At 35.0% G+C, this 26390-nt stretch overlaps 3 protein-coding genes across 4 annotated transcripts; 1 reads left to right on the top strand and 2 right to left on the bottom strand.

Annotated features, from left to right (window-relative positions):
• Positions 1-4746: 4746 nt before the first annotated feature.
• LOC136776857 (uncharacterized) lies at positions 4747-9935 on the bottom strand. The gene is made up of 3 exons (XM_066732749.1): positions 9692-9935; positions 8564-8746; positions 4747-5061 (listed from the first exon to the last, which is right to left on the bottom strand). Exons 1-3 carry the CDS (start codon positions 9746-9748, stop codon positions 4840-4842), a joined length of 462 nt encoding a protein of 153 aa, XP_066588846.1. The 5' UTR covers positions 9749-9935; the 3' UTR covers positions 4747-4839.
• Positions 9936-11966: 2031 nt separating this feature from the next.
• On the top strand, positions 11967-14753 carry LOC136776851 (uncharacterized protein C18orf19 homolog A). Of its 2 annotated transcripts, XM_066732741.1 has the most exons (7): positions 11967-12852; positions 12934-13542; positions 13607-13931; positions 14003-14148; positions 14227-14312; positions 14427-14445; positions 14551-14753. In XM_066732741.1, the coding sequence occupies exons 2-7, from the start codon at positions 13404-13406 to the stop codon at positions 14595-14597; spliced, it is 762 nt and encodes a 253-aa protein (XP_066588838.1). In that variant the 5' UTR covers positions 11967-12852; positions 12934-13403; the 3' UTR covers positions 14598-14753. The 2 variants fall into 2 exon arrangements, with proteins under 2 accessions (XP_066588838.1, XP_066588837.1); XM_066732740.1 differs by lacking the exon at positions 14427-14445 and having other exon boundaries at positions 11986-12852.
• Positions 14754-14896: 143 nt separating this feature from the next.
• jub (LIM domain-containing protein jub) lies at positions 14897-20842 on the bottom strand. The gene is made up of 6 exons (XM_066732739.1): positions 18088-20842; positions 17730-17820; positions 16585-16754; positions 16441-16503; positions 16194-16376; positions 14897-16088 (listed from the first exon to the last, which is right to left on the bottom strand). Exons 1-6 carry the CDS (start codon positions 20029-20031, stop codon positions 15867-15869), a joined length of 2673 nt encoding a protein of 890 aa, XP_066588836.1. The 5' UTR covers positions 20032-20842; the 3' UTR covers positions 14897-15866.
• Between the last annotated feature and the right edge of the window lie 5548 nt (positions 20843-26390).

Raw genomic sequence — 26390 nt, 5'->3', positions numbered from 1 at the left:
GGTGGAGAAGAGGGGAAATGTGAGAAGAGTCGGGAAAGGGCAAGGAAAAAGAGAGAATAGTGCAAGGTGAACTAAAATTGAGTAAGGGAATAAGGAACGAAGAGAGGAAGGCTGTGTTGCGAGGGTGAACGAGGGAAGGGGAGAAAAATCGAGGCAATATACGAAGCAAGGATGGTGCATAGTTTTCTGAGGTCACCGCGATTCTTCCACAGTTTAGTCAAATCAACGCGTTCCTCTTGAAGGGCAACTTTGACAACTCGGTTAAACGTACGAAACTACCGTGCAACGTTTGTACACTTTTCAACGTTTCGATGACGTTTATTTTCTTGTTTACTCTGCTAAATCTCACTAGAAATGGGTAATTAACAGGATGACATAGTGTGTCGGGAGAAAATTCCAGTTGTTCTCCGAGAATTTAAAAACCTCTGCTATATCAAAAGACTCAGAAATTCATATGTATATATAGTTTAAAAAATCTAAATAGAATTTCCACCCTAATAAAATGATTTCCCCCCAAAATCAACTTTGGAATTAACGTTCCGGTGAAATAAGTGAGCAGATAATTTTAAGCGTAACGTCATTAATGTGTAACCGTGTCACTCGATTATCCGCATACATGTGCTATCGCACGTAGTACACGAGTGGCTGTTATATCGGCACGTGTAATTGTGTGCGCTTGTCCCAAATACCAGATAAACCACTGACCTGATTTTAAGCAAAACTTAGCTAGCGGGTCGTCCACCCAGCATTAGACGGGTCACGAAAATTTACCGATTGTCGTCAATTGGCCAAGCACCGTAAATCCGCTTGCATTAACCGGATAAAGACATTATGGATAGCCGAATAATTACGTCAAACTATACGAAATTATCCCCATAACTATCTCATTATTTTTATCAACGTTCCGTAACAGTATTTATTAATCAATTGCAAAAATCGATTGCATATTATATAATGCTCTATATAATAAATAATAATTAATAAAAATAATTCTTCTTTATTTATATATTAATATGTAATATTTTCTGCGCAATATTCACGTGGATCAGGTATTGAGAGAATTTTTCGTATATGAAATATACATATACATAGATTATGGTAAGAGGTTATATTCGAGGAATCACAGGTGGAGTGTTGTTTCTTTGAACCAGGGGGAATAAGTAATTATCCTTGGTTTTCTGTAAAGTGCGTCGTAAAGCTGATGTACGAGTCTCGTGCAAGACATATACATGTTACAGCTTATCAGAGTAAATTACAAACTTTCAGGCGTAGGTAAGTTTGTCTAGTGTATCTACTATCCTGACTTACTCTGTCATACATACACATACACACTGTATAACCCACGCAGTGAAGCTTCTTCCAAGGCACACCTACGCCTACGCTTGAAAATAATTTTTTTTTCGATAAATGTCACTCGAGTCAGGAGCATGAAAGAGTCGTCGTTCGAAGGAGTGCGGGCGAACAAAAGTTATTGGTGTAAAAGCGAATGTATACAGGAATAAAAAAAAGGAAGGGGTATTGAGGATACAGTAAGGACAGGAAATAGAATTTACAAAAAAAATCGAAATGAAATAGCAGTAAAAATAGTGGGGTGGATGTGAAGGATACATTCAGGATAAGAAAGAAGATTTTGTAAAAAAAAAATTGAGAAGAAACTGTGCAGTAAAAATAGTGGTAGATAGTAAAATGGAAGGGGAAAATGTCGAGGATACGGTTAAGATACGAGAGAGAATTTTGTAAGAAAAAAAATCTAAGAAAAACTGTAGTAAATGCTGGGAAAAAGTAGATTTTTTCGTATAAATGAAAATAATGATAAACTGGCATGGAATAAAATATTTTTTTTTTTTTAATTGGATTAAAAAATTGTTAAAGATACGAGAAAGAGAGTTTGTAGTGAGAAAGGTGATAAATTGAGTTGATACACAGGTATACAGCGAAAAAATAATAATTAGAAGGAGCGAGGAAATGTAAGAGAGTAAGGAAAACGCTTTTCGTCACTTTACCACCCGGTGACAGCATTACGATTGAGAGAGCGTGTAACTTTGTAGAAGTAACCCTGGCGAGAGCAACGCTTTATCAGCCAACCCTACACACTAAAAGCATCTTCGATGTGCTTTACCCCCTTTTTTCTCTTATTCTCCTTCACGCCTACAACTCCAATAGGTTAGATTCCTTTACGTTTCTCTGCACACTTCTACTCCTGATTACATCCTAAGAGAACAGCTCCAAAAGTAGACCTACCTATCAGACTTTCTGCTCTTTCTCGTCTTGAACTATATTGAAACATTTTTATAGAATTTTTTCAGCCTCCTAAAAGCTGTTCTACCCAGGTCTCAAAGGATAAAACAAATCTGAGACTTTTATTATTTCTATACCGTTATTACAGGACTTTCTCTCCATTCAATTGAGTTTTTAAGACTTCTAGTGAGGCAGGGGATACGAGTCAATCATTGATGAAACATTAATTTAGTCAATTATATATGTTGTACATTCTTGGAGTGTATCTAGTTATTTTTTATCGAACAGGTAGCAGCTTGTGTTAAGATATTACTGTTGCTTAATTGCAAAACTTTTCTTAATTAATTTAACAAAGTTTTTAAAACGTTTAGCATAGCAGGGAATATGGTCAATCATTGATGAAACATTAATTTAGTCAATTATGCGCTGTTCGTTGTGGTTATTTTGTATCAAATAGGTAATAGTTTGTGTTAAAATATAACCAATTGAAAATACTAAACGATGCGTAATGTAAAATTAACAACTATGTGTTTTCCGGACCATATAACCAACTGAGGAGATATAAAAAATGTACGACATAAAATTTAATGGTTATATGCAGACTGCAATGGTAAAATCTATAATAAAAAAAAGTCTATGTAAAAGTTAATGATAATAACAATAATAATGTCAGTATACAATTCCTGGAAAGAATAACGACGACTTTGTAATTACTGTTCAGCCAAATTAAAACAGTGGTGGAAAGAGAACGAGCTAAAAGAGTAACAATGTAAAATTATACTAAACTTTAAAATTTAAATTATATCAGAAGTAATAAAGCCATCGTAAAATGGAAGTTTCAACCAAGGTCACTGCTAATTTACAACGGTAATATCGTCCTTTAATTCATGTACTTTAGAAATACTTTATTATTCCTCCTAGTGTAACTTGTGAATATTATACAAACAAATGATATATTTAACTAATAAAGGTGAACAATGTCGAGGGATTCAAGCTTTAATTCATTAATCAGAGAATCGTTCTGTCTGATTAATTTCAGTCGAGCAGTACGATACGAATTATCCCCATTAATTATAATTTGCAAAATCCCTCTCTCGTCTGAGAAATAATAATGCCAAACTACTGCACTGGGGTAGCGCGTAGCCTGGAAATTGCAGATGCAATAACGAGAAATTCTCGGGGCAGCCACTTCGGTGGCCGTAAATTTCTCTAGCGTCGCTCGTAATCGAAGCTCCCCAGTTATGACTGGGACAAAAAAACGAAATAAGCTAGAATACTGAAAGCTCGTGTATTAGCTCGCTCCGAACGAACGCATAAATCGGAAAATGGTGGCTGTAAAAGATCCAAATTGATCATCTTATTAAAACTGGAATTTTGGCGAAGTTTATGATATATAGTATACTATAACTCCAGGAGGACACCTTCGTAAGACTTGAATTATTATTATTTATACCCCATAATTAATTTAATTAAGAATAAAAATGTTATTACAGTGATACACTTCCGCAAATGTTAAATTATACTATATGTATATAGTGTATATATTTTGAGAAGGACACCCTTGGAACCTTAAAAAAATTATTATTTACATCACAACTGTGGTGTAATAGCGAGCAGAAATATTCTAACTAATATCTTAACTCGTGCAAACGTTAAAACGCTTCAACTTGGTGATTCCCTCGGGTAATAAATAAAACTCTACGTGAAAGTAGTTAATAACAAAAATGAAGGTGCAGGCCATTTAAAATACGTGTGTTTCTAATTGATAAAGTTTGGATTTTTAAATGCATTTATAAAGTTCAGCACGAACGTTTGCTTATATTCTGAGAGGCTTTTACATTTTCAGACAGCAGTGCAGCACGATTACAGCGTTAATTAACTGGGATTGAGATGCAGCGTAGAATCTCTATAACCAATCGCGAGCTCGCCTTCGAACGTACTCTTAATTCACTTTAAATGCACAGCCTGTTGCTATATTTGTGTCTTTATTATTTATGTCTCTTCGCTTTTTCGTTCTTCATTTTTATTTCCATCTCACCTTAATTAACTTACTTCGTTAATTTTTTCTTTGTTATACCAAGCCACTTGTGTTGAATTTTCGAAATTTTATGCGTATATATGTATATTCGGCTCTTGAGAAAGGGGAACGATAATTGAACAGACTGAGCAGCATGTAATTGAAATGAAATTTATGCGGGCCAATCGGCAAATGGGACAAGAGAAACAGTAATCAATTCCTTAATTACATAGGCTGCCCGAGCTGACACGAGCCGTCCGCGAGATGAAAGCTGAAAGACGGATGAGACCATCTCCTGCTCTCAACGAGACGAATCTAATTATTATCCCTAAGAGAAATAGTACTTTGCTAAAAACAATAAATTATTATATTTCCATCAACTATGTAAAAAGTGTATAGTTTATTCTGATTTAAAAAATTTCTAACAATTTTCATAGATTTTATAAATAATTCAACATGAAATGGATAAAATCAACTGTAATGCAAGAATATCAAGAATAAGTACTAACAATGAACTTTATTTCAAGTATTATTAATATACGTTAATGGAAACATAAAATATATACCATTGCTATAAAATTAATTTAATTAAGATGGAGTGCAGGGTAATCGGATATATGGAGATCTGGGGAAAGCCGAGAGTTTTTGAGGAAGTCGGTGTTCAGACTGCTGGTTTTATCCCTAGGGTCACGTTGAGAAGTCTTCAGGGAGTCTTGGGACGTCGAAACTGGTAAAATGGCGTCCTCGCTTCCGGCTGGCACGCTAATGACTTCCGTTAACTGTAAGGCAGTGGCGAGTCTCAGTGCCTGAAACGGAATTGATTACAAATTGCAGGCATTGAAAAAGTCAAAGCTACTGACGTGTATAGGATGAATCTGGGACATTTGCATGTATAACAATACATATTTTTTAAATTATTTAATAAACTTAAACAAAAAATACTCTATTATTAACTAAAAGCGTTTTAAATTATATATTATTATTCACGCAATCATTGTTTTCATTAAAACAACAAATTGCAAACATTACAGCGTTAAACAGACGTCGAGAGACGAAATTACTTTCCTGAATAAACACGTGACACCAAAGCGTTTGACTCAACGCGAATAATTCGGCGTCGTTATTAAATAAGAGAAAGATGCTAGAGAAAAGTAATTAATATTAAATTATAACAAAAATGATCAAAGCCTCAGTAAATAAAAATTGTTTATACACATAGAATACAAGGTTTAAGAAAATTTATTTCACGTGACTCTAGAACAATGAATCTTTTTTTCATTAAATAATATTTTGTTCTTTCAAAAATTGTCTGTAAATCTTTCAATTACCTTTTACAAGATAAATTACTTATATTTTTAAACAAAATTTATCAATTTCTTATAAAACAAGAGAAAGATGCTAGGAAAATTTAATCAACATTAAATCGTAACAAAATAATGAAACTCCCAGTAAATAAAAATTGTTATAACACATTTAATATACAAGATTTAAGAAAACTAACTTCGGCTGGCTCCAAAACAATGAATATTTTTGTGAATCGAAGAATGATTTGTTGCTCTGATTGAAAATTGGTCCGTAAGTTTTTCAATAGCCTTTGACGAGCTATAGTACACATATTTTTTAATCAAATTTGTCAACTTCCACATTGACGTGGCCTCCGCGTCGCCTCGGGATAACCACATGTATCGTGCAGCGATATATTAATGCAATTTAACCGGATCTAACTTGATTGCACGTGCGGTATATAGATTCTGTTATATCGTTTTAACGTGAAATATTAAACAAGCAAAGTTCGGTCAAAGTTGCAAAGATCAGCAATTTTTTAACTTTGCGCGAGGGTAACGATGAGGATCAAAAGGTTTCTGCGTCTTTATTTTTCTATTAAATAGTTTCACGTAACATTCGAAAGCATTTGTGCAAATTGATACGCGCGTATGTCTTGATGCTAGAATTACAAATCAAAGTGAGGCAGTTTGTAAAACGTTTCACGCAAACGGATTGACAGTTAGCGTAATTAATTATGTTTGATATCTTCCCTCTTCGTATCGCATCACCCTGGTAAATCGTGTTAAATCGTGTTAAATCGTCCTTTATGAAATCCATCATGTTGTGTCATCGCTATATTTTATTTATCGCGTCTCTGCCGTGTTGCGGCAATCCGACGAAACGTGGTATAAACAAATCTCCCAAAATAGTGAAAAGAAGTGAAACAAGTAAATCATTTTTCAGTCGATACGTGTTTTATTTATTTCTTAAGTTTTATCGATCCAATTCGTATGTATATGTACATTTAGTTGTAAACTGGGACAATTTTTGTTAAATAGTTGGGATGGCAAATGTTTACAGTGAGAAACAGCATTAACTTCTTCGTCGATTGAATTGTATAGAATCGCTTTGGAGGACTTTGCATATATGCGGTAGAATTCAGCACATGCCATCTGTTACAAGGATCCAATTAAATTAGATACATTTATTGAGCTTTTAGATAATGCCTGGGTTAGCTTTGTTCCTTTGAGATCATCCAAATGAACAAAATAGATTAGTTTAAAATATAAAATCTCTTTCTCAATTAATGTTTTTCCCATTACAAATATTAATAAAAATCATTTGATCCTCAAAATATTGTGTATTTTTAATTTAATTAAATCAAACACGTGTTTGGTTGTTAGGACAATGGCTGGTTTACCTATGTTTCTTCGAGATCACGTAAATAAAAAAAATATATTAATTAAAAAATGATATAATTTCTCTCTCAATCAATGTTTTTCCTATTATAAATATTAATAAAAATAATTTGATTCACAGAATTTGTCCTGTTATTAATTTAATTAAATGAAACACACGTGTTTGGTCAATAGGATAATGGATGGGTTAGCTTTGTTCCTTCAAGATCACAGAAATAAACGAAATATTAATTAAAAATATAAATACTCATTGTTTTCTCCCTTACTAATTTTAACACACTAATCAATTGATTTAAAAATTATCGTGACGTTTCATTAAAATTTTATCGAATAAATTTTTAATAAACAGAAATTTCACAGAAATGTTATTATTATAGTATATTGTCAGCTCTCTCTCTCTCTCCACGTGTGTCCTTTATCGAGCAATGAAATATTACAGAAAATGACAAACCAAAGAAATGTAAATATTAGAATTGGAAAGGTATATAAAGTAATCGATCAATTTGTCGATATAAAATTGTACTGGAAAATGCACGAATAAATTAGCTTCGTCAAGAGGATCTATTCACAACTGAATTGCTAACTAGAAAGAAAAATCGCTTCATTTTATATTGCACGAGTGACACGTGTCTTCTTTTTTTACAGAGGTTTGTCGTAAGAGCAAAAATAGGTGGACTGTGAATGATACATAATTAAGCGGTTGAATACGATAGCCTCTGATGAAAGTAACAAACGCAAGAGCAAAAATTCAATGACCACAAGGCTTGTATGGGTCCAGAAAAAAATTTACATTTTAATAACAAAGATTATAATTTCGCTGCCAGTTAACGAATAATAGGAGAGCATCGTTTCATGCATAAATTCAACGCGCAAAAGTCCCAATGACCTTTGTAAGCTCGTTATACGATATCTTTCAAAAATTATCCCAAGTGATAAACACGGTCTGAGCCACCTGACGCAAGCTCACAGGAATCCCCCCTCTCTTTCTGGAATTTTAAAGAATGCAACTTGGCACAATTTTACCTTTTTCAACTTTAATTAAATATCAATAAAAAGAAAATATACAATGCATACAACCATAATATCGATAAGACCAGTTATTATTGGTAAGAAAGGAGTTTCTATTAAATTTCGAGTTGGATTTTATTGGTAAGTACCCACGCTAGCGTAGGACGTATTGTCACGATGAGAATCGATGCACGTTGATTTGTAATAAATCCTGGATAATAGACGTCGAGTATATACTGTGAATGAAAAGATGGCAAAACTTTAATATTCTCTTTTGAAAGCGCTAAGGCTAGGCCAAGGGCGAACCACGTGCACAGCACCCCCCTCCCCCCCCCCCCCTCCTTCCTTTGATCATCAACAGCACCATTTTTCAAGAAATTGTTGGGAGAAAGAAAGATCCAGAATGATCGATGCGTGCACAATGAGATTCTTGGGCCACCAGACACGTGTTGAGGGTAAAATTGAAAAAAATTGAAAAAAAAAACATGTGAATTTATGGAACGTGGTGTATTTGTCTGATTTTAGCAGCGATTCCAGTCTGATAAATTCAAGGAGAGAAAAATTTTTATGTGAAGAGGGGCAGAGGGCAGAGAATAGAAAAGAATTGATCGATTACCTTTCGCCTGTCTCGACGTGCCGAGTAGAGGACCCAGAGTATATAGGACGCCATTAGAATGGCTGGTATGCAAACTCCAGCTATAGTTGACGCATCCCGCAAGAGCGCGTGGTGCAATGCCAACAGCGTAGCGGCCAGCACTGTTCCACCGGCGATGTACCTTCCGGTACGGCGTCGCTCCTCCTAACAACAGAATAATGCCTTTTCACTGCGTCTCCTCAAAATCAATCGCCTCGTGTATGAATACATATACTCCCCACAACACACAACTACACAAAGCTGTAAAACACAAGGTACGTTCACTGGAACTGAAAACAAACGGAATTATAGGTCATGTTTGCCAGGTTATGCGATTTTTAGTTTATCGTGAGAATTTTCAGCGAGAGAGACGGATTAAACTGGAAATTGTACGTAATTAAATCAATGGCTTATCGAGGCATTGACAGATTGCGCGACGCGTTTATCACTCGAGTATTATCGTATTCAAATTAGACTTCCGGCGGATGTGCGGCTGTTCCTCTCGTTTTACCAACCGAAACACGTGATTTCAGGGCCTTTGTAAATATGAAAATACACTTTCAAGTGCACAAGCGAGAGTGACCGAAATTTCACAGAGAGTGCAGTCTCGCTGCTAATTTCTCTTCGTCGTTCAACCACGCGTTCAACCTTGTCGAGTAAATTATATTACGCTTTTAACGCCTCGCCATGCAAATCCTGCAAAATCCTGTAATTTCATTTGTTATCGGCTGTGTAAACAATGGTCGACCTTCGGACACACGTGGATTTTATAGAGCTATTGGTGAAAGGTCAAAAGATATTGTGAGAAACAGCGAGTACTTGTAAGAAGAAATCAAGAAACCCGTTGGTTTAAATTAGTGAAAAATCTTGTTATAATTTAGCAACATGCTATCTGCATGGATACAGTGTAGACTGGTAGAGAACGTGGGCAAAAGAAGCATTGGAATCCTTTGGATTCCAAAAGCGAGCATTCCATCAATTTAATTTTCAAAATACACGAAATATATTTCTGAGAGAAAATAAGATAAACAAAATATTTCTTTAGAGCGAAATACAGATGAAGCATTAAGGGGAAAAGTATAATCTAAACATTTTTTCTACAGCGCGTACCGTTGTTGTAAGTTGATGAAGGGCATCCCTTGATGAAACGTTGGAGCTAAGAGGCATGGCCTCTTGAAGTCACACTAAAAACTGCCACTCTTACTTTTAATGGGAAGGTTTATTTTGCACGAGAACGAACCATGGACTGGTAAAACTTAAAATTTGTGTTACGTAGAAATGACGAAAATATTGTAAAACTGGTGAAATATTAGTTGCAGGGACAATCTTGCAGCCAGCATGACTGTACTGGAATAATATCACTTCGGCTTTAAATTCAAATTAAGCTTCGGGACAGACTCGGTTGAAACTGTTAAGGGTGATCGATCTGGATGCTGTTTCTTCCTGGATAATCCACTTCTTTCATTTCATATGTAATTGCAGCAACATTCCAGAGCTTATTCAGTCACAAATGAATCACTCTCTTCACGAACACTTACTTTTTTTAATAACCTCCCTCCCACCTAAAATAAATCAAATAATCCCATCAAATTCCACAATTATATTTCAAATCCCATCACGAGATTTGAGCAACTCGCTGAACTGGAATTATTTCCAACGACTTATTATTTTCTGGCCTTGCACAGTAGAAAAGCGACCCACTGGAGAGTTGTTGATTTTTAACGTGAACTGGAGGGGATTAAAATTGTTTTAAAGTAAATGATATATATATATAATAACAGGTTGACGTTTAAGTTTGACAATTTTTTGGATCAATCGAACTCTGAATTCTGCTTATGGAAGACGCATGATGAAAAGGATGGGAAAGGGAAAGTTTCCACGCCACGTTCGAGAAAATTAAAGGACGATGAGTAGGCGTTGCTTGATTAAAGGATCGGGGTATCCAACGGATAGCGAAAATTGATAGCGTCCAGGGCTCGGCTACTCGAACTGGTCTGACGAAGAAACGCGTTCTCCCAATTTTCGTTAAAGGCTGCAAAAGAGTGAATGGGGAGAGAGTGGGGAGAGGGAGGGAGGCTTTGCGATTTCAAGAGCACCAGACGCATTTACAAGCCACCAGGCACAATATAAACCAGCCGGCCATGCTGAAATAATAAACAAAACGTACCACCAACCGCCCCAACCGCCACACCCACGTTCTCATATCTTCCTATTAACACCGATCTTTATCGGAATTAGATTAGCATCGAGAGCTCTACTACCACGAATCGTGCAAGAAACAAAGATTTTCTTCTATTCTTATGCTTGTTCGTGGAAAACTCGAACAGTGAACTTTCTGCACTTTTTCATTTTTTGTTTAGATTTTTAACTTGCCAATTCCTAAATGCAACCTGCCTGAAGGTTATTGCCAATAGTAAACCTGATGGGAGAGTGATTTTAATGGCCCAGTTGAGATTCGAGTAAGTTTTTAGTCGTTTGAAACTGAGTTTTATAACCGAGAGCAACTTCTAAACTGAATGGATTCGCGCGAACCACTCCCTTGGTATTCAATTCCCGATAGATTGGATTCTGATAAATATAGCCCATATACTGTGCAGTGGAAAAGTTTTAACGCAGTCTCTTTTGATTAACATTTTGCGTTAATAGCTTTCTTCGAGGGAATACAATTGAAGTATAGCTTGAAATTGTTTTGTGAGTCGTTTAATATATTGTCTATCGTTTTGATCGTTCGATTATTGATCTGGAGGAAAATTATTTAATAATCATACGTTTTTCTGCATTCAAATGCTACTTTTGTACTACGAGTAATGTATGTTATTGTTGTTTATAAAAAGCGTAGATAATAGCTTATAATTTCAAATTGGCGCCAGACGCGTCTACCAATAAACAAACACGATTAATGCAACGCCATCTCTGGCCGCTATCTGATATTAAAACGATGATTTGTGATTGGGTCACTCGGGTCTAGGTCACGTTGGGTGATTTTTGTTTGTGGCGATACAAGCACCAGGTCAACCATAGAACGAAGTCAGATGTCGGACTAAAGAAGCCAATTGACTACCCCCACTACAGCTATGGCGGATTAGAGTTCCTATAAGGAACTCTATGGCGGATGAGACTTCAGCGCCATCTTCGTCTAGTTTAGAATTTAGTAGGTTGCAGAATATCATTCGACGTCTGGAAGCTAGACAAAACGTGTCCAAAAAAAAACCCGTTGGGACAAGAAAAATCACCTTAAAATAGATATTTTATTTCTTGTAACGTACAAAATGTTTATTATACAAAATATATATGTGAAACGTTATTTTGTGGTGTTATTCTAATATGATGTAAATATCTTGAAATACCTGTGTTGGAAGACTAACCGCCATATGTTGCGTGGAACTGTGGAAGCCGCCGCGCCAAAACTTATAACTAAAAGCGTGTCCAGTGTTAGAAGAAACTGAAAGAAAAGAAATAGTTTAATTGTATACCTGATCTGCAACGCACTGAGAAGATAACTTACACTGACAGAGAAATTAAGTGTTCTTTTGCATAATATATTATTATTGCATAAAGTTTATATAATACAGGGTCAATTCAACCAGTGAAGCCAGATCGTGCCGGTACTCACGGCATAGCAGCAGCTTTCTATGTGTGAGAGCTGCGCGCGCAGAGAACGGCATGGCGGGAAGAATATTCTGTCCACGATTTGGCTGGCTTAAATATATAGCTGAGATTTTTAAACATTAGTCAGTTTTCATTGTAGCATCAAAGATCTATCGTGCCAAGCTAGAATACAAATTTGTTAATTGTGATCAAATTAATTTGTAAATTTCATTATTATATTTATTTCATTTTGGCGTAAAATAGTATAATTTAACAAATTAAATATAATTATACTCGGGGACGGTTTGGCCCCAAATAAAAAATGTTAACATTTTTTTTGTTTCAGAGAATAATGGATAGAGACCAAGAACAAATAACCCATAAAGCACCAAATGTCTGAAAGACATCTTTTTGGTGTCTTTTAGTAATTAACAATAAAACATTATGAAAATCAGTACAAAACTATAAAGTTTTTTCAAGAACTATACAATAATTTCCTTTATCTAGATAAAATAAACTTAGCAGTTGAAGTCTTAGAAGACGTGTATAACGGAAGACTGCTACCTATTGATTATGAATACTTTAGTTCCTTATTAGAATTATCAGTATTTGATATTCAAGATGTATACAACCGAGTTCAACAATTTTTATCATCATAACGAAGAAAAATATTTTATTTACATGTAAATATTACAATTGCACTATTTAGATTAAGATACGACAGGTTACAATGATTATACAGTTATATATATTATACATCGTAGTATTATTCAAAATGGCGGAGTTGGCAACGCTGGTGCGTGCCAGCTTGGTCAACGTGGTGGGGAGAGGGATTTCCCACGAGCTACCTACCAGCACTGGACTTAGGGCCTCGACGTAGTCGAGAGACAGCGAACAAGCGTGACTCGCGGCTTAAGTACTTCACAGGTAAAATCTTACCATCGAGAAAGTCGCTACGCGTGCCAGCCACCTGACGGCGATGTGCCGAACTATGAGGTGGAAGAGAGGCAGAGTGTACCATACTGGATTGTTCTCGCTGAACACTTTGGTTTGGTTGGATATCTTGAGATTGTCTTTTGACGTTGAACGTAGCCCTCTGTGATTTTATCAGAATTTTAAAGAATTCATTTAACCAGGCCTAAAATAGTATACGTTAAAATGTCGATTGATACCAGAAGAGAGTAAGGTTTCTGGTGAATTTATTGTTCTTTATTGTTATCAATTTCATTCAGAAATGGAGTTATTTCTCAACAGAAGTCTAAAACTTACTACTATATCTTTAGCTAATAAAACTCTCTTATCTATTAATGCTTCATTACCAGCATGTTGCACATGTTACATTAATAAATCATATTTGAAAAATAAAATTACAGGTTAGTAAGTTTGAAATTCGTAATCACTTATTTATATTATAATTATACGTTTTTATATCTTTAGGAAAGCATTTTTTCTATAGGGAAATAGCAAGTAATTACCATACATTGCCAAATATAATTAGTTTCTATGAGAAGCCATTGAAAAATAACTTTAATCATTTTGTCAAGTCATTAGAGCGCAGCTATGCAACAGATCCTTTTAAAGATGAGAAATCTCAAGAAAATAAGCAAAAACTTGTGGAAAAAGATCAAATAACTACTGATAAGAAGGTATCAGTTTTTCAGAAAATGAAACAAATGACAAAAGATTATTGGTATATACTTATTCCTGTGCATTTAGCTACTTCTGCAGGATGGGTGGCAATATTTTATGCAGCTGCAAAAAAGTTAGCCTTTGATTTATTTCAACATATTTAGTAACATAACAATTAAAACTCTGTGGGGTCTTTGTTTTCAGTGGAGTAGATATAGCAAGCTTAATGAAACATTTACCTTTTGGTGAAAATTACATAGAAGTTATACAAAAATCTAGTGCCGGCTACTGGGCACTTACATATGCATTATATAAAATTTTTACTCCACTAAGATACACAGTAACCATTGGTAAGCTACCTAAAATGACCATTTTTACTTATAAAACATTAATCCAAAAGTATTTTATTATTATAACATTTTAAATAGGTGGAACTACCTTGGGCATTAGATACCTTAATCAAATTGGATATTCAAAAACAGCCCCATCAATATTTAAAAACAAATCTTTAAAGGTAAGTTTTAAAAAAATTGATTTATGAAATAGATTAAGCCAAAAAATTTTTGGAATTGCAAAACTTGGTTTCTTAAAGTGCCTTATTTTTATAACCTTATGTTGTTCCTTACAGCCAGCCCCTAAGATTTTAAGTATGTTTAAGGAAAAAATTAGTAAATTATCTTGACAATTATGCAAGATAATTTTAAAGTAAGGAAACTGCATTTTATGATTATGAAAAATCTGTTGTTTTACAGACCCAGTCCCAGTCTACAATCTCGAAGAAAGAAAAAAACTTAAGTAAAGCAGCTGGTCCTACTGAATCAAAAAGCTAGCTAAAATAAAGGAAAAACGTCTAGATTCGTTGCAATCGGATATTTAATGATTTTTGTATATATCTACAAAGAATATTTTAATTGCATAAAAAACTTAAAATAATAAAGAAATCTTTGGTCAGGTATTATGATTTTTTATTGAACGGCTGTTGCGTTACATACCGTGCATGCATTTAAATAAAATTGTACTTTTATCTACAATACTCAGTAGTTAAAATTATTGTAAATGTATAAACAATTACATTTATATAATTCCTGAAGCAAAATTTTTGGCAGCTTGGTTTGTGCGTTTATCAGTGCGAATGCATATGTCAACAATTAATTAGCTTTATCAATCTTATCATAGTAATGTGCTTTTTATATATATAATTTTGAAGCTTCAGTAATAGTCACTCCTAATGGTCCATAACATTTCATTATACATCAATAAATCTTATAAATACTATGGAACTTGCTTACATTTAAACATGATTGGTTATTTATCTAATAAATACTGTTATTAAATAGTTTTTGATGAACAGAGCGTGTTGTTCAACAAGATATCGATAAATTTTATCGATAATCCGTGACAATTTAAAAGTAAAAGTTAAATAACAATTAAGATCGCCCATAAATATCGTGGATTTGATTAAAAGTAAAAAATACCTCGATGTGCAGCGACGGAATAACATTAGTGATAGTAATAAACCACGCATTATACGAACAACGTGAATTAATTCCCTAAAAACTACTATTATGCTACTATATCACAGTTGCTCACGCAACTAAATCATCGCAATTTTGTCACTTAGTTCATTGAGTACCTTGGGCAAATAAATAAGACTGTATATATTAAATATACCGGGCTTATATACACCACCGATCGTCGACGTACGATTTTCAATCACCTGATACGAATATACTTCTTTATAAGAACGCTTCACTCTACGGTTGCAAAAATTGCATTTATTATTGAAGATAGGTCCGTTTTTGTTACCTCTACTGTCTACACTTTTCATTCAAAGTATACACATCGTGTGACAAACGATATAAAGTTGTCCGAAAGGTGCAGAAAGTATAGGTAATAAAAATCAGCCTAATGTTGCAGTGGGTAGTACGATATTTCCTAATTACCCAGTCTTTCTGTTCGACTACATATTCGAACAAATGTCAATATATTGTAGGCAGTAAAAACTAAATAACTCGAACAAGAGCTATGAAAATTTCATCTAAGAGCAAATAGCAATTGCACTATTAGTTTATCCCATAAATTGATAGCTGGCTGAAACCGGTTGTGGCGCTCTAGGCTGCGTATGCGATAAGCGCTGAATGTGACAAGCGCGACACATAAGTCTGCCATCAAGTGGGTAGCACCTTTTGTCCGGCTCATCAGTTAATTGCATACCACAATCCTCACAAACATAACAATCCACGTGAAAATCTTTATCCATCGATACTACTCTTACCGTTTCCTCCGTACCCTAGAAAGAATGAAAATTGAAATACAAACAAAAGTTAACCTTCCCCCAACTACTCTGAATTCCTACAAACTCTTTGTTTTGATTAAAATATACACAGGTGATTACCTCTACTGGAGTAATGCCTTTGCCACATGATGCACATTTCGGTGCAAACATTCTATGATAGTCATTGACGCAATAAATTTTATTATCAACATCAACTGTGAAGGGAACTCCATCGAGACATTCGTTGCAAACGCAGCATCTGAAGCATCCAGGGTGATATGATTTACCCATGGCTTGCAGAATCTAAAAGTAATTAAATTTGAGATGATATGAAAATTGGGATATTTATAATCTCCTTAGTATTTACCATTTCCATGATAAGATGACCACATATCGCGCATTTCTCGGCTGTCTGCTGGAAGCCGGAATACTAGTAAAATAATATTTACATTATTAACTGTATCGCATATCGATAAATAGTTGTAATGGAACGATTATTTTTTCCACTTACCAAATAATCTTCTTCACAATAGACCCTTCCATGGACATTGTAAAAAGCTTTGCCACGCAAAGCTCTTCCGCAAGAGCAACAAATGAAACAGTTGGTGTGATAGAGATTTCCCATTGCTTGACAAGCCTGACCAGCACCGGTTACTTTTTCACCGCAAGTGTGACAAATACCTAAGACAAAAATAAAATGTTAATTACACGTTCTCGCAGCACAAGTTTTCAAGCGAAGGAAATATATTTCTCTAAAGTGTATCATTTTAAAATATCAAGAGCACTGATGTAAGATTCACAATTATGAAAAATTCACGAAGCATGCGAAGAATAAAATATTGAAGAGCAAGTCAGTGTAAGATCTTGAACGAAATGCGTTTCAAGAATGGCATTGCATGAAACCAAGGCTTCAGGGTTCCAATGGAAAATATAAATCACTAGTCGGTGTTGCTAACGAAAATATTTATCGTGAAATGGAGAAACGCGGAACAACTGACTCACAGCTCTCTATGGGTAAAACTGTTTCCGCCATAGTGTTTGAGAAGAAATATATCAAGTTCTCTTTCTAAGCACAGTATACACGTATATGCGAACAGAGTTAAACGACTAGAGTTCGCCAGTAAATCGGACTGTTCTATCTATAATGCGATTAAAGTAACTTAGTAGTAGAGAGTACAGCAGAGCAGCTCATATATACTAAGCTATGCACGAATAGTAAAACACGAAAAAGGAAGAGTCGTTCGAGCATGCCGAAACAACTTAAGCATTCCCCTCTTAACTAAACGATTATTTGGTTAAAGCTCCTGTCTGTCTTTGTCTCAGATCCTTATAGCCCCTAAAATTTGTACACGCATAATTCAAATGTTCTATATATGCTCATACAACTATTTTAAGGCGGCACGAGCGGCTGCGACGCAACGTCTCTCACTTGCACAATGCTGGTGTATTTATTGAATTCTATGCTGTTCGTATTCTCCCTTGAACGTGTCTTTTAGTAACTGTACGGTTTCAGAGAGAGTTGGATTACGAATTAAGTCCAACACGTAACCACCGGATTATTTAAGGAATGATGTAGTTTACTCTATCTCGATAGTATATAGAGTTTATGTAGAAAAGGAGGGGTGGAATTTCTTGAGAAGTAATCTTTCTTTGTACCAAAATATTCTCCTTCCTCCTCCTGTTTTTCCATCTCCTCCTCCAATTGTCTCGTAAGTTCCTCAATTTTCCTCTCGGCCTCAGTCGGACCCTGTAGAAAAATATTTCATATTAATTTAAATAAAAAAATAATCTATCCCAAAGATTTTTCAGGGAGTTCTAACTGGAAGTGTACTGTTTACTTGCTCACGACAAGCAATCATTCAATTAGCAATCTATCTAAAGATTTGTATGACTATAATAGAGAGAATGAATAAACGATGCAATTGCTTGTACCACCATTAATCCTATGTTTTATTCATTTGATTATAGACACACACATTTATATATAAATGGTGGAAGGGGTAATAATATTTACCGGTAGCCTCGGTGGAATAACATTGTAAGGTAGCAGGCCTTTGCCAGTGGTAGGCTTGCTAGGTGGACTGACGGATCTTCGCTCCTCGAGCTCCGATACGGATGATCTTTGAAGAACAGGAACGCCACCGGCACTTAAGAATACCGGACCAGCGACTCCGCTGGTTACTCCTGGTGGTAAACTGGTGATTCTGGGTCTGTGGACTCCCGGCTCAGATTCACTGGTGGTCGCGAGAGCACTGGTAACCGGTGCTTGCACTAGTCCTTTCACTGGGCTACCGAGGGAATTGCTCGATGAGGATAATGGAATGTGTCTGGGGGAATGAGAAAGATTTTGCGCACTTATGTCGGACGGCATATGTCCCTGCGTTGGACTGGTCTTTACTGAGCTTCTTACTCCATTATTACTAAGATTAATTATTCTAGGCGGATCAACACGACCCGGGGAGAATAAATTTGTATTTATAGCACCAGGTAAGTCAGATGAATCTGGTGTAAAATTCCTATCATTTTGCAAGGCATTTAATCGTAGATTTTCCGAAGATCTGTTGGACGAGTAGACCGGTGAATTCCTTGGAGGAAAATCTGATCGACTCTCTTGATGATAGTTCCTATTATCGTTTGAAGGCAACGTTCGGTTTGGCGAATAGCACATGCTATTGCGACAAGCTGTTTGTTCCATAGTACGTATACCATACACGGGAGAATTTCGAGACTGATCACTCGAGTATCCCTGATTTGGTGTTCTACCTGTTTGCTCTATATAAGATTTATAAGGAGGGGCTGTCTCTTGACGATATTGATTTGGCGGGTTGCTATTCTCAATTTGGCTTAATGCTCGATACCCTTGCTGCTGTGGATTTGTAGTATTATCCGGTAAACTATTTCTATAATGATGCGATTCAGGAGGTAAACGTACTGGAGGAGATTCACTATGATAAGGAAGTCCAGATCTTGGAGAGGGCTGCTGAGGTTGTTGAGGCTGCTGTTCCAAACTATAACTAAAATTTCTATTTGATGTTTGCAGCTCGGATGGTGGTACATAAGTACCCCTGTTGCTTTGAAGCTCGGAATAAGTCGCAGATGAACTATGCAAATACCTTAAGGTTGTTCCATCCGATGAGCGTGACAAATTGGAATTATCATAGCTTTGACTACGTGATGTTAATCCTCTTTGCTGTGAGTAAGGCAAACTTTGATTTAATGTACGCTGACTTTGACTTTGTCCTACCTTTCCTGTCATAACAACGTAATCACCCCCATTGATGTTTGCTGGCAAATAATAGTTAGGTGGAACCTGTGGCCCAGGTTTGTTTTGTGAATTGTCGTTGAAATGAATCTCCTGTATATTCTCATAAACTGGTGGAGCTTCATATGGTGGAAGCTCTTTAGCAGGTGAAGAAGTTTGGTAGCGATTTCCTGTAGGTACTTGAGGCTGAGCCTTTCTAAAGCTTGCTTCGTAAGCTTCTCCAGAGAGCGAAGTTCTGGGACTACTCCTAGGGCTTTTTCTTGACTCTACAGGATGGTAATAAGGTGGATGAGTCTGGCTCTGCTGTGGATAGTATTCTATATTCTCGTATACAGGTGTTTGCTGATCGACATTACGTGCCTGATTTTGCTGTTGCCCACTAATCTGTTCTACTGGCTTAGGAGTGGCAAATCTTGAAGCAGCTATAATATTCTCACGTTCGTAAAGTTTATAGTCTGCCACTGATGTTTGCCTGCAACTATCAGAAACATTAGCCTCAATGAAACTTTCTATGGCTCCTACTGGCCTTGCAGAAACTCTGACGTCACTACGATTGGTCATGCTCCTCGAAACTGGAACTTGAGCCTCGGGTCTCGATCCGGAGACCCTAGTAGCAGTCGCGACTTGATTGGAATCATCGTCAAGCTGCAGATAACCTAGCTTTTGTACGTAAGAAGCGTCGGCCGAATCACACATTGGCAGTGGTTATATTTATAAAAACCAATCCCTGACACAGTCTGCTAGCCTCTCTTATTGGCTCTTTTGGATTATTCTAATTCATGCTTACATTATTTGCAAGAAGGATCCCTACTGACGTTATTTGCATACTCCTTGGGAACCCGATGATTTGCTTGTCAAACTTTCTTAAACTTTGTCCTTTCTTTTCTCGCTCGCTCTATTTTACTTCCCTCTCTCTCTTAATCACTCTTTATTTCTCTTTTTCTTCTTGTTTGATTCACTCCTCTCGAGTGCGTTCGCGTAATCTTCTCACGGAACAGGACAAAACGTTAAACGAACACGATCCAACCTGGTTAGACTCTCTTTATTATAGGTGCATTCTAAGCTCTTGTAAGATTCCAGGGTTACGCCCAAGGCTTTTAAAAGTCTTCAGTAAGAATTTTTTAAAGCGTTTTATGACCAATCAACTGGCCCTCCTTGTTATACCCTGACTGGCGGCATCCAAAAACACCATTACACCACTGAGTGATCAGTTGATGACTCTGGTGATGATCACCACACACGACACACCACCTGCGAAAATTCAAGCAATTCTCACTTACACCAACTCGCACACATTGTTCGTGGGTGAACCGTAGATCATTTTCTGTTTTTAACTTCTCCACTGCTCTTTGTAGGTGGTGGAAATAATTGTGAATCATCAACATAACGAACACAAGTATTAAAATAGTACATCAAGTCTCCGTGATGTGGCGCTACCCACGCATTACTGACTTGATGATTGTCTCAAAAGAGGGCGGCACAAAAACTTTCTATTTTACCGATAACGTTGCCAAATGTTATTTTACCTCGTAGAATCATCCATTGATCCATCTAGAATTTTTTTGTTCATCGTTACATCATTGAAATACATAGAATATAGATTTTATACTTATTATGAATTCGGCCCTTTAGGCCGAGTCCCCTATGTACCAAAGTTTAATTAATTAAATTGATATAGTACACGTAACATGAACTGTATCATTAACAACCAGTAGCTACTTAAAGTAGTATAGTTCACGTAACGGATACTATACCACTTTAATTAATTAGACTTTGGTAGGACTCAGCCTTAAGCCTACGGCACACTATGCTGGATTTCGTGCTAGAATGTTTGCTAGAATTGTGAAGACCAATGATGATTCAGTTGCGAATTAAATATAATAATCTCGAAAGAAGAAGCACGTGGTTCATATAGAGTCCCAGAGAGGCTATCTTCAACGGCCTGCGGGGTTGAATGGTATAAAGCAGCATAATATATTTAAAGTATAAACAATTTTGTCTCTATTAAGTAAATCTAAGCACATCGAACAATAGTTATATCATTACCGGTTAGAAACTACTTGGGTTGAAGGTCTAACCTTCTCCCCGGGAGTTCATATAACCACTCAGCCTGAGCATTACAAAATCATTCGTTAAAAATTATATTGTCTTATGAATTCTGAGAAATTTAATAAGAAATAGTGATATAAGCAGACGAAATCAAGTGATTAGCTTTCTGCCAGGAATCTTACAACAGAAGAACAAGTAAATTTACAAAAAAAAAAAAAAAAACCAATATGGAGTTCATCAAACATTCCAATAATATGCATATAAGCGAAAATGGCCAGGAAGGCTACTCCTCAAGAAATGAGACAGAAGATAGAAGAGATATTCAACAAAACACAAAATACATCAATAAAGCAAGGGAACAAATGGAAAATAGATACAATGGAGATCATACAGGCCCATATGTAGTAAACCTGATTTCATCAAGAGAAGCAGATAACCTAGGTAATTACCATCTAATGAAGGTAAGCCAAATAATTAAATCATATTTTAAGGAAGATTACAGCTTATCAAAGGTGAACTACAATACTATAAAAATTAAGCTCAATAACTACAAACATGCAAACAAATTGGTGGAGTTACAATATAAAGTGGAACATCGTGACTGGATTTTCTATATCCCAAACAACGCTATAGCTAGAATTGGAATAGCAAGGTACGTTCTTACAGACTTAAGTCTGGATGAAATTAAAAATGATATAAACTCCAATAAAAACAACTCCCAAGCCATTTCCTTGGAACGCCTAACAAGATGGGACCATACTAACAAAGTACCTATTCCCACAAATACTATAAAGATAACATTCCTCACTAATATTCTGCCTTCATATATATATATTTTTAATGTGAAACTAAGGTTAAAACCATTTATTGATAGGATCAAAAAATGTCAGAAATGCCAAAGATTCGGTCACACCAAGATACAGTGTCGTGGACATGAAAGATGTCAGAAGTGTGCAGGGGACCATACACAGGACAAATGCACAAACAAAATTAGATGTGGAAACTGCCACAAAATAAATGAACATGAAAGCCTCAGTAATCTGTGTCCTACGCTTAGATACCTTAAATTAATAAAAAAGGTAAGAGCCTATAATAACTGTAATAATAAAGAAGCGAAAAAGTTTATAAACGGACAAAGATTCACTACTGAATTTGAAATAGATAGTTACTTTGAAAGGTCTAACAACGATAAAAACAACTACTTATTCGAATGGATTAATATATATATGGAGAAAAGGAATAATAATATGACTTTTACAACCAATAATAATGAAACAACAGAAGAATTGATTGCATATCAATCGGAAACAGTTCCATCAAAACATCAAGAAGACAAATTAAATAAAAAAGTCTCAAGAAAGAAGGAATATATGGGAAACAAAGAAGAACATGAAGAAACCCACACACCAATAAGCATACCGGAGATATATCAAGATATAGATATTGATAAAGAAATTAATCCAGAAAGGGAGAAAATGATTATCCAAGAAATGGAACCCTCTGAAACAATTAATTCTAACATAGATATTTCCCAATCATTGGAAGATTTTGTTTTTGCTGAATTAAACAATATTAAGGAATCAATAAAGGATAGTACAAGTACTCAAGAAATTTCAGATTTCAATTATAATTCTCAACAATCAGAGAAACTAAATTCACCTCATGATGTAATCAACGTACTAGATATTAACACTAAGAAACAAGACCACATTTCAAAATTGCCTAAAATAACAAAAATATCGAAAAGAAATACTGATCATAAAATTAAAAAGAAGAAAACGGATATTAGAGACCTGGCCCGCAATTTATATTTTCATAAAGAAGGGTAAATAATAAGGTTAAACTAAATAACAAATAATAAAAATAATAACATTACACAAACGAAAGGATTAACCAACTAAAATGAGCCAAAAAAAAAAAAAAACTCAGATATGGTAGTAACATTAACCCTATGGAACTCAAGAAGTATTAAATACAAAAAAGGTTCGGTGTTACAAATTATCAATAACAACAACAGTGATATAATCTGTCTAACGGAAACATGGCTCTCACAAAATGATGCATTTTACATTAATGGATATAAGATAAATAGAAAAGACAGGGATAGTAATGGAGGGGGAATAGCTACACTTATAAGAAATGATGTGTTAGCATACACAGTTCCTCTAGACACAAGTAAAATTAGCATAAAAGAAATAAACTGTACCAAAATATCAATCAAAAATCGAAGCATATATATAGTGCTTATATATAATAAGCCAAATAACTATATAAGAGAAACAGAACTTAACATCCTACTAAAGGAAATTGAGGCAATCACAAAAAATAAAAAGAATTTTATAATACTGGGAGATTTAAACTGTCAACACAACAATTGGGGATGCTCAAGAAACAATTCTAACGGAATTACACTAAATAAATTTCTGGAGAAAAATGACCTTATAGTAGCTAATAAAAATAAATCCACCCTAAACAGTCACCCAAACATTACAAGTATCCCAGATGTAATAATACTTCACAAAAACTTCCCAGAAATAGATTCATATATGACTATGGTGGATGAAGTTAACTATGATAGCGATCACTATCCAATCACGATTAAATTGTCATTAGGAGATTACAATGAAAATATATCATACAGGAAAAAGATAAATCACAAAAAATTAAATACCAGCATATTCGACAAAGAAATAAATAGCGAAATAGTAGCTTCGGAAATCAACAACAATAATTTCTTAATAGAATATAATACTCTATACAAAACATTAATAGAAATAATAATAGAAGCAAGGGGATTATATGATGACCAAAACAACTTAAAATTACAGATGAAAAAGAAAAATAAAAAATCTATTCCGAAATCATGGTGGGACGACGAATGCAAAGAAGCTTGGTTATTGAAAAACATTGCATATAAACATTACTTATTAAACACATCCCAACAAAACCTAGAAATTTATAATGAAAGGAATAAGGATTTTACAAAAATAATAAGAAATAAAAAACGTGATTCATTTAATAATTTTATTGAAGGTATAAATTTCAAAACATCGATAAAAGAAGTTTGGAATAAAATAAAAATGCTAAAAAACTCAAGATACTTAGGAGAAAATATCATAATAGAAGCCCCATTAGAGAAATCACTAATGAACACTATACGTGATTTGATACCACCAACAGTTAATATACTACCAGACTTTAAAACCAGACAAGACCTATACACAGAAAATAGTGGAACCTTCACTCCAACATGTAAATGGGACAACAGCAACATCACCCTAAAGGAATTGGATTTCGCCATTAAGAATCTAAAACCTTCCTCGTCTCCGGGAAGAGACATAATTGATAACAAAATCCTTAAGAGATTAAACCTAAATTGGAAAAATAGATTACTATCCATATTTAACCAGATACTACAAACAGGAGATTTTCCCAAACAATGGAACGAAATGGACACAATCCTATTAAAAAAGGATAAATCAGATAAATTCAGGCCAATATCTCTACAAAGTTGTGTGAAGAAACTATATGAAAAAACCTTAACAGAGAGGCTAAAGAAATATATTGAATTAAACAAAATTCTACCAGACTATCAATTTGGCTTCAGAACAAGTAAATCATGCAATGACTGTCTGATAATATTTTCATCCCACATATATCAGGCATTCATAACCAGATCCAATCTAATCGCTACATTCCTAGATATTCAGGCAGCATTTGACAAGGTTATACCACACATCCTAATTGAAATCCTTAAAGAACTCCATATACCTGAAAATATTCTTAAATATATATTCCACACACTAATAGACAGAAATATAAAATACTATTATAACAATACATTCATTACAGAAGGCAACTCATCTATTGGAGTACCGCAAGGCTCCTCACTAAGCCCAATACTGTTTAATATATACGTCAGCAAACTGCAGAAAGGATTGACGGGAAATTGTAAAATGATGCAATACGCGGACGATATAATAATATATACGATAGAGACAAACCTAGAAAAAGCAACATTGGACATGAAGGAATCGATAAACAACATTCATCAATACCTAAAGGATATAGGTATGAAGATATCTGTAGACAAGTCTTCACTGATGCACTTCACAAGGAAAATATCTGTAAATAAAATAAGAGAGTTACAAGTAAACTTTGGCAAAATCAAATTTGTAACTAAACAAAAATTCTTAGGTGTCACATTTGATGAAAAACTACTATGGGACCAGCACTTTAAATCAGCAAAAGGAAAATTCATCCCAATGTTCAATCTGATAAAATGGCTCACACACTCCAAATGGGGATGTAATCCAGAAACCTTACTGAAAATCATTAACACCCTAATAAGACCGAAAATAGAATGGGGGTCCATAATATTCCTAAATCCTTCTAATAATACGGTTCTTAACTCATATGATAGTCTAACGCTAACAATAATAAAGAAAGTTCTAGGGATTTTCCCATCTGCATCCAATAATATAGCATGGTTCTTATCCAATGACATTAATATACTAGCCAAGACTAAGATTAATCTAAATAAAATGATACTATACAGACTAACTATAGCCAATCACCCAACCATACTAGCAATTAAGGAACTAGACAATCTAATCAAATCCAACCAACATACATCAAGAAGATATATTCCATTCTATATATACTCCTTTAGGGAATTGGCGAAATGGTATAGAAATATTCCAATTTACAAGGCATCATCAGAGCTCCTAATACCACAATTCAATAAAGACAAGGTTCTGGATACAAATATAGAAATAGGAACAACCTTAAAACATTCCACAAACCCAGATACACAATACAATAAGTTATTGTCAGAGATCAAGCAAAAAATGACAAAATTTTCAGGTCTCTACTACACGGACGGCTCCAAAAAAGGGAATTTTCCATTAGGACAATGCTACTCCGCTGTGGTGGATCAGGAAAATAAAATAATACATAGACTAAAGTTAAATGACCTAAATGACATTTTCTCGGCTGAACTTTCA

The sequence above is a fragment of the Prorops nasuta genome, unplaced genomic scaffold, assembly GCF_024137725.1.
Source record: "Prorops nasuta isolate Cenicafe-Biocafe unplaced genomic scaffold, Cenicafe_Pnas_1.2 PNAS00010, whole genome shotgun sequence".
Classification (NCBI taxonomy): domain Eukaryota; kingdom Metazoa; phylum Arthropoda; class Insecta; order Hymenoptera; family Bethylidae; genus Prorops; species Prorops nasuta.
This window is presented reverse-complemented; position numbering and strand designations above follow the sequence as displayed.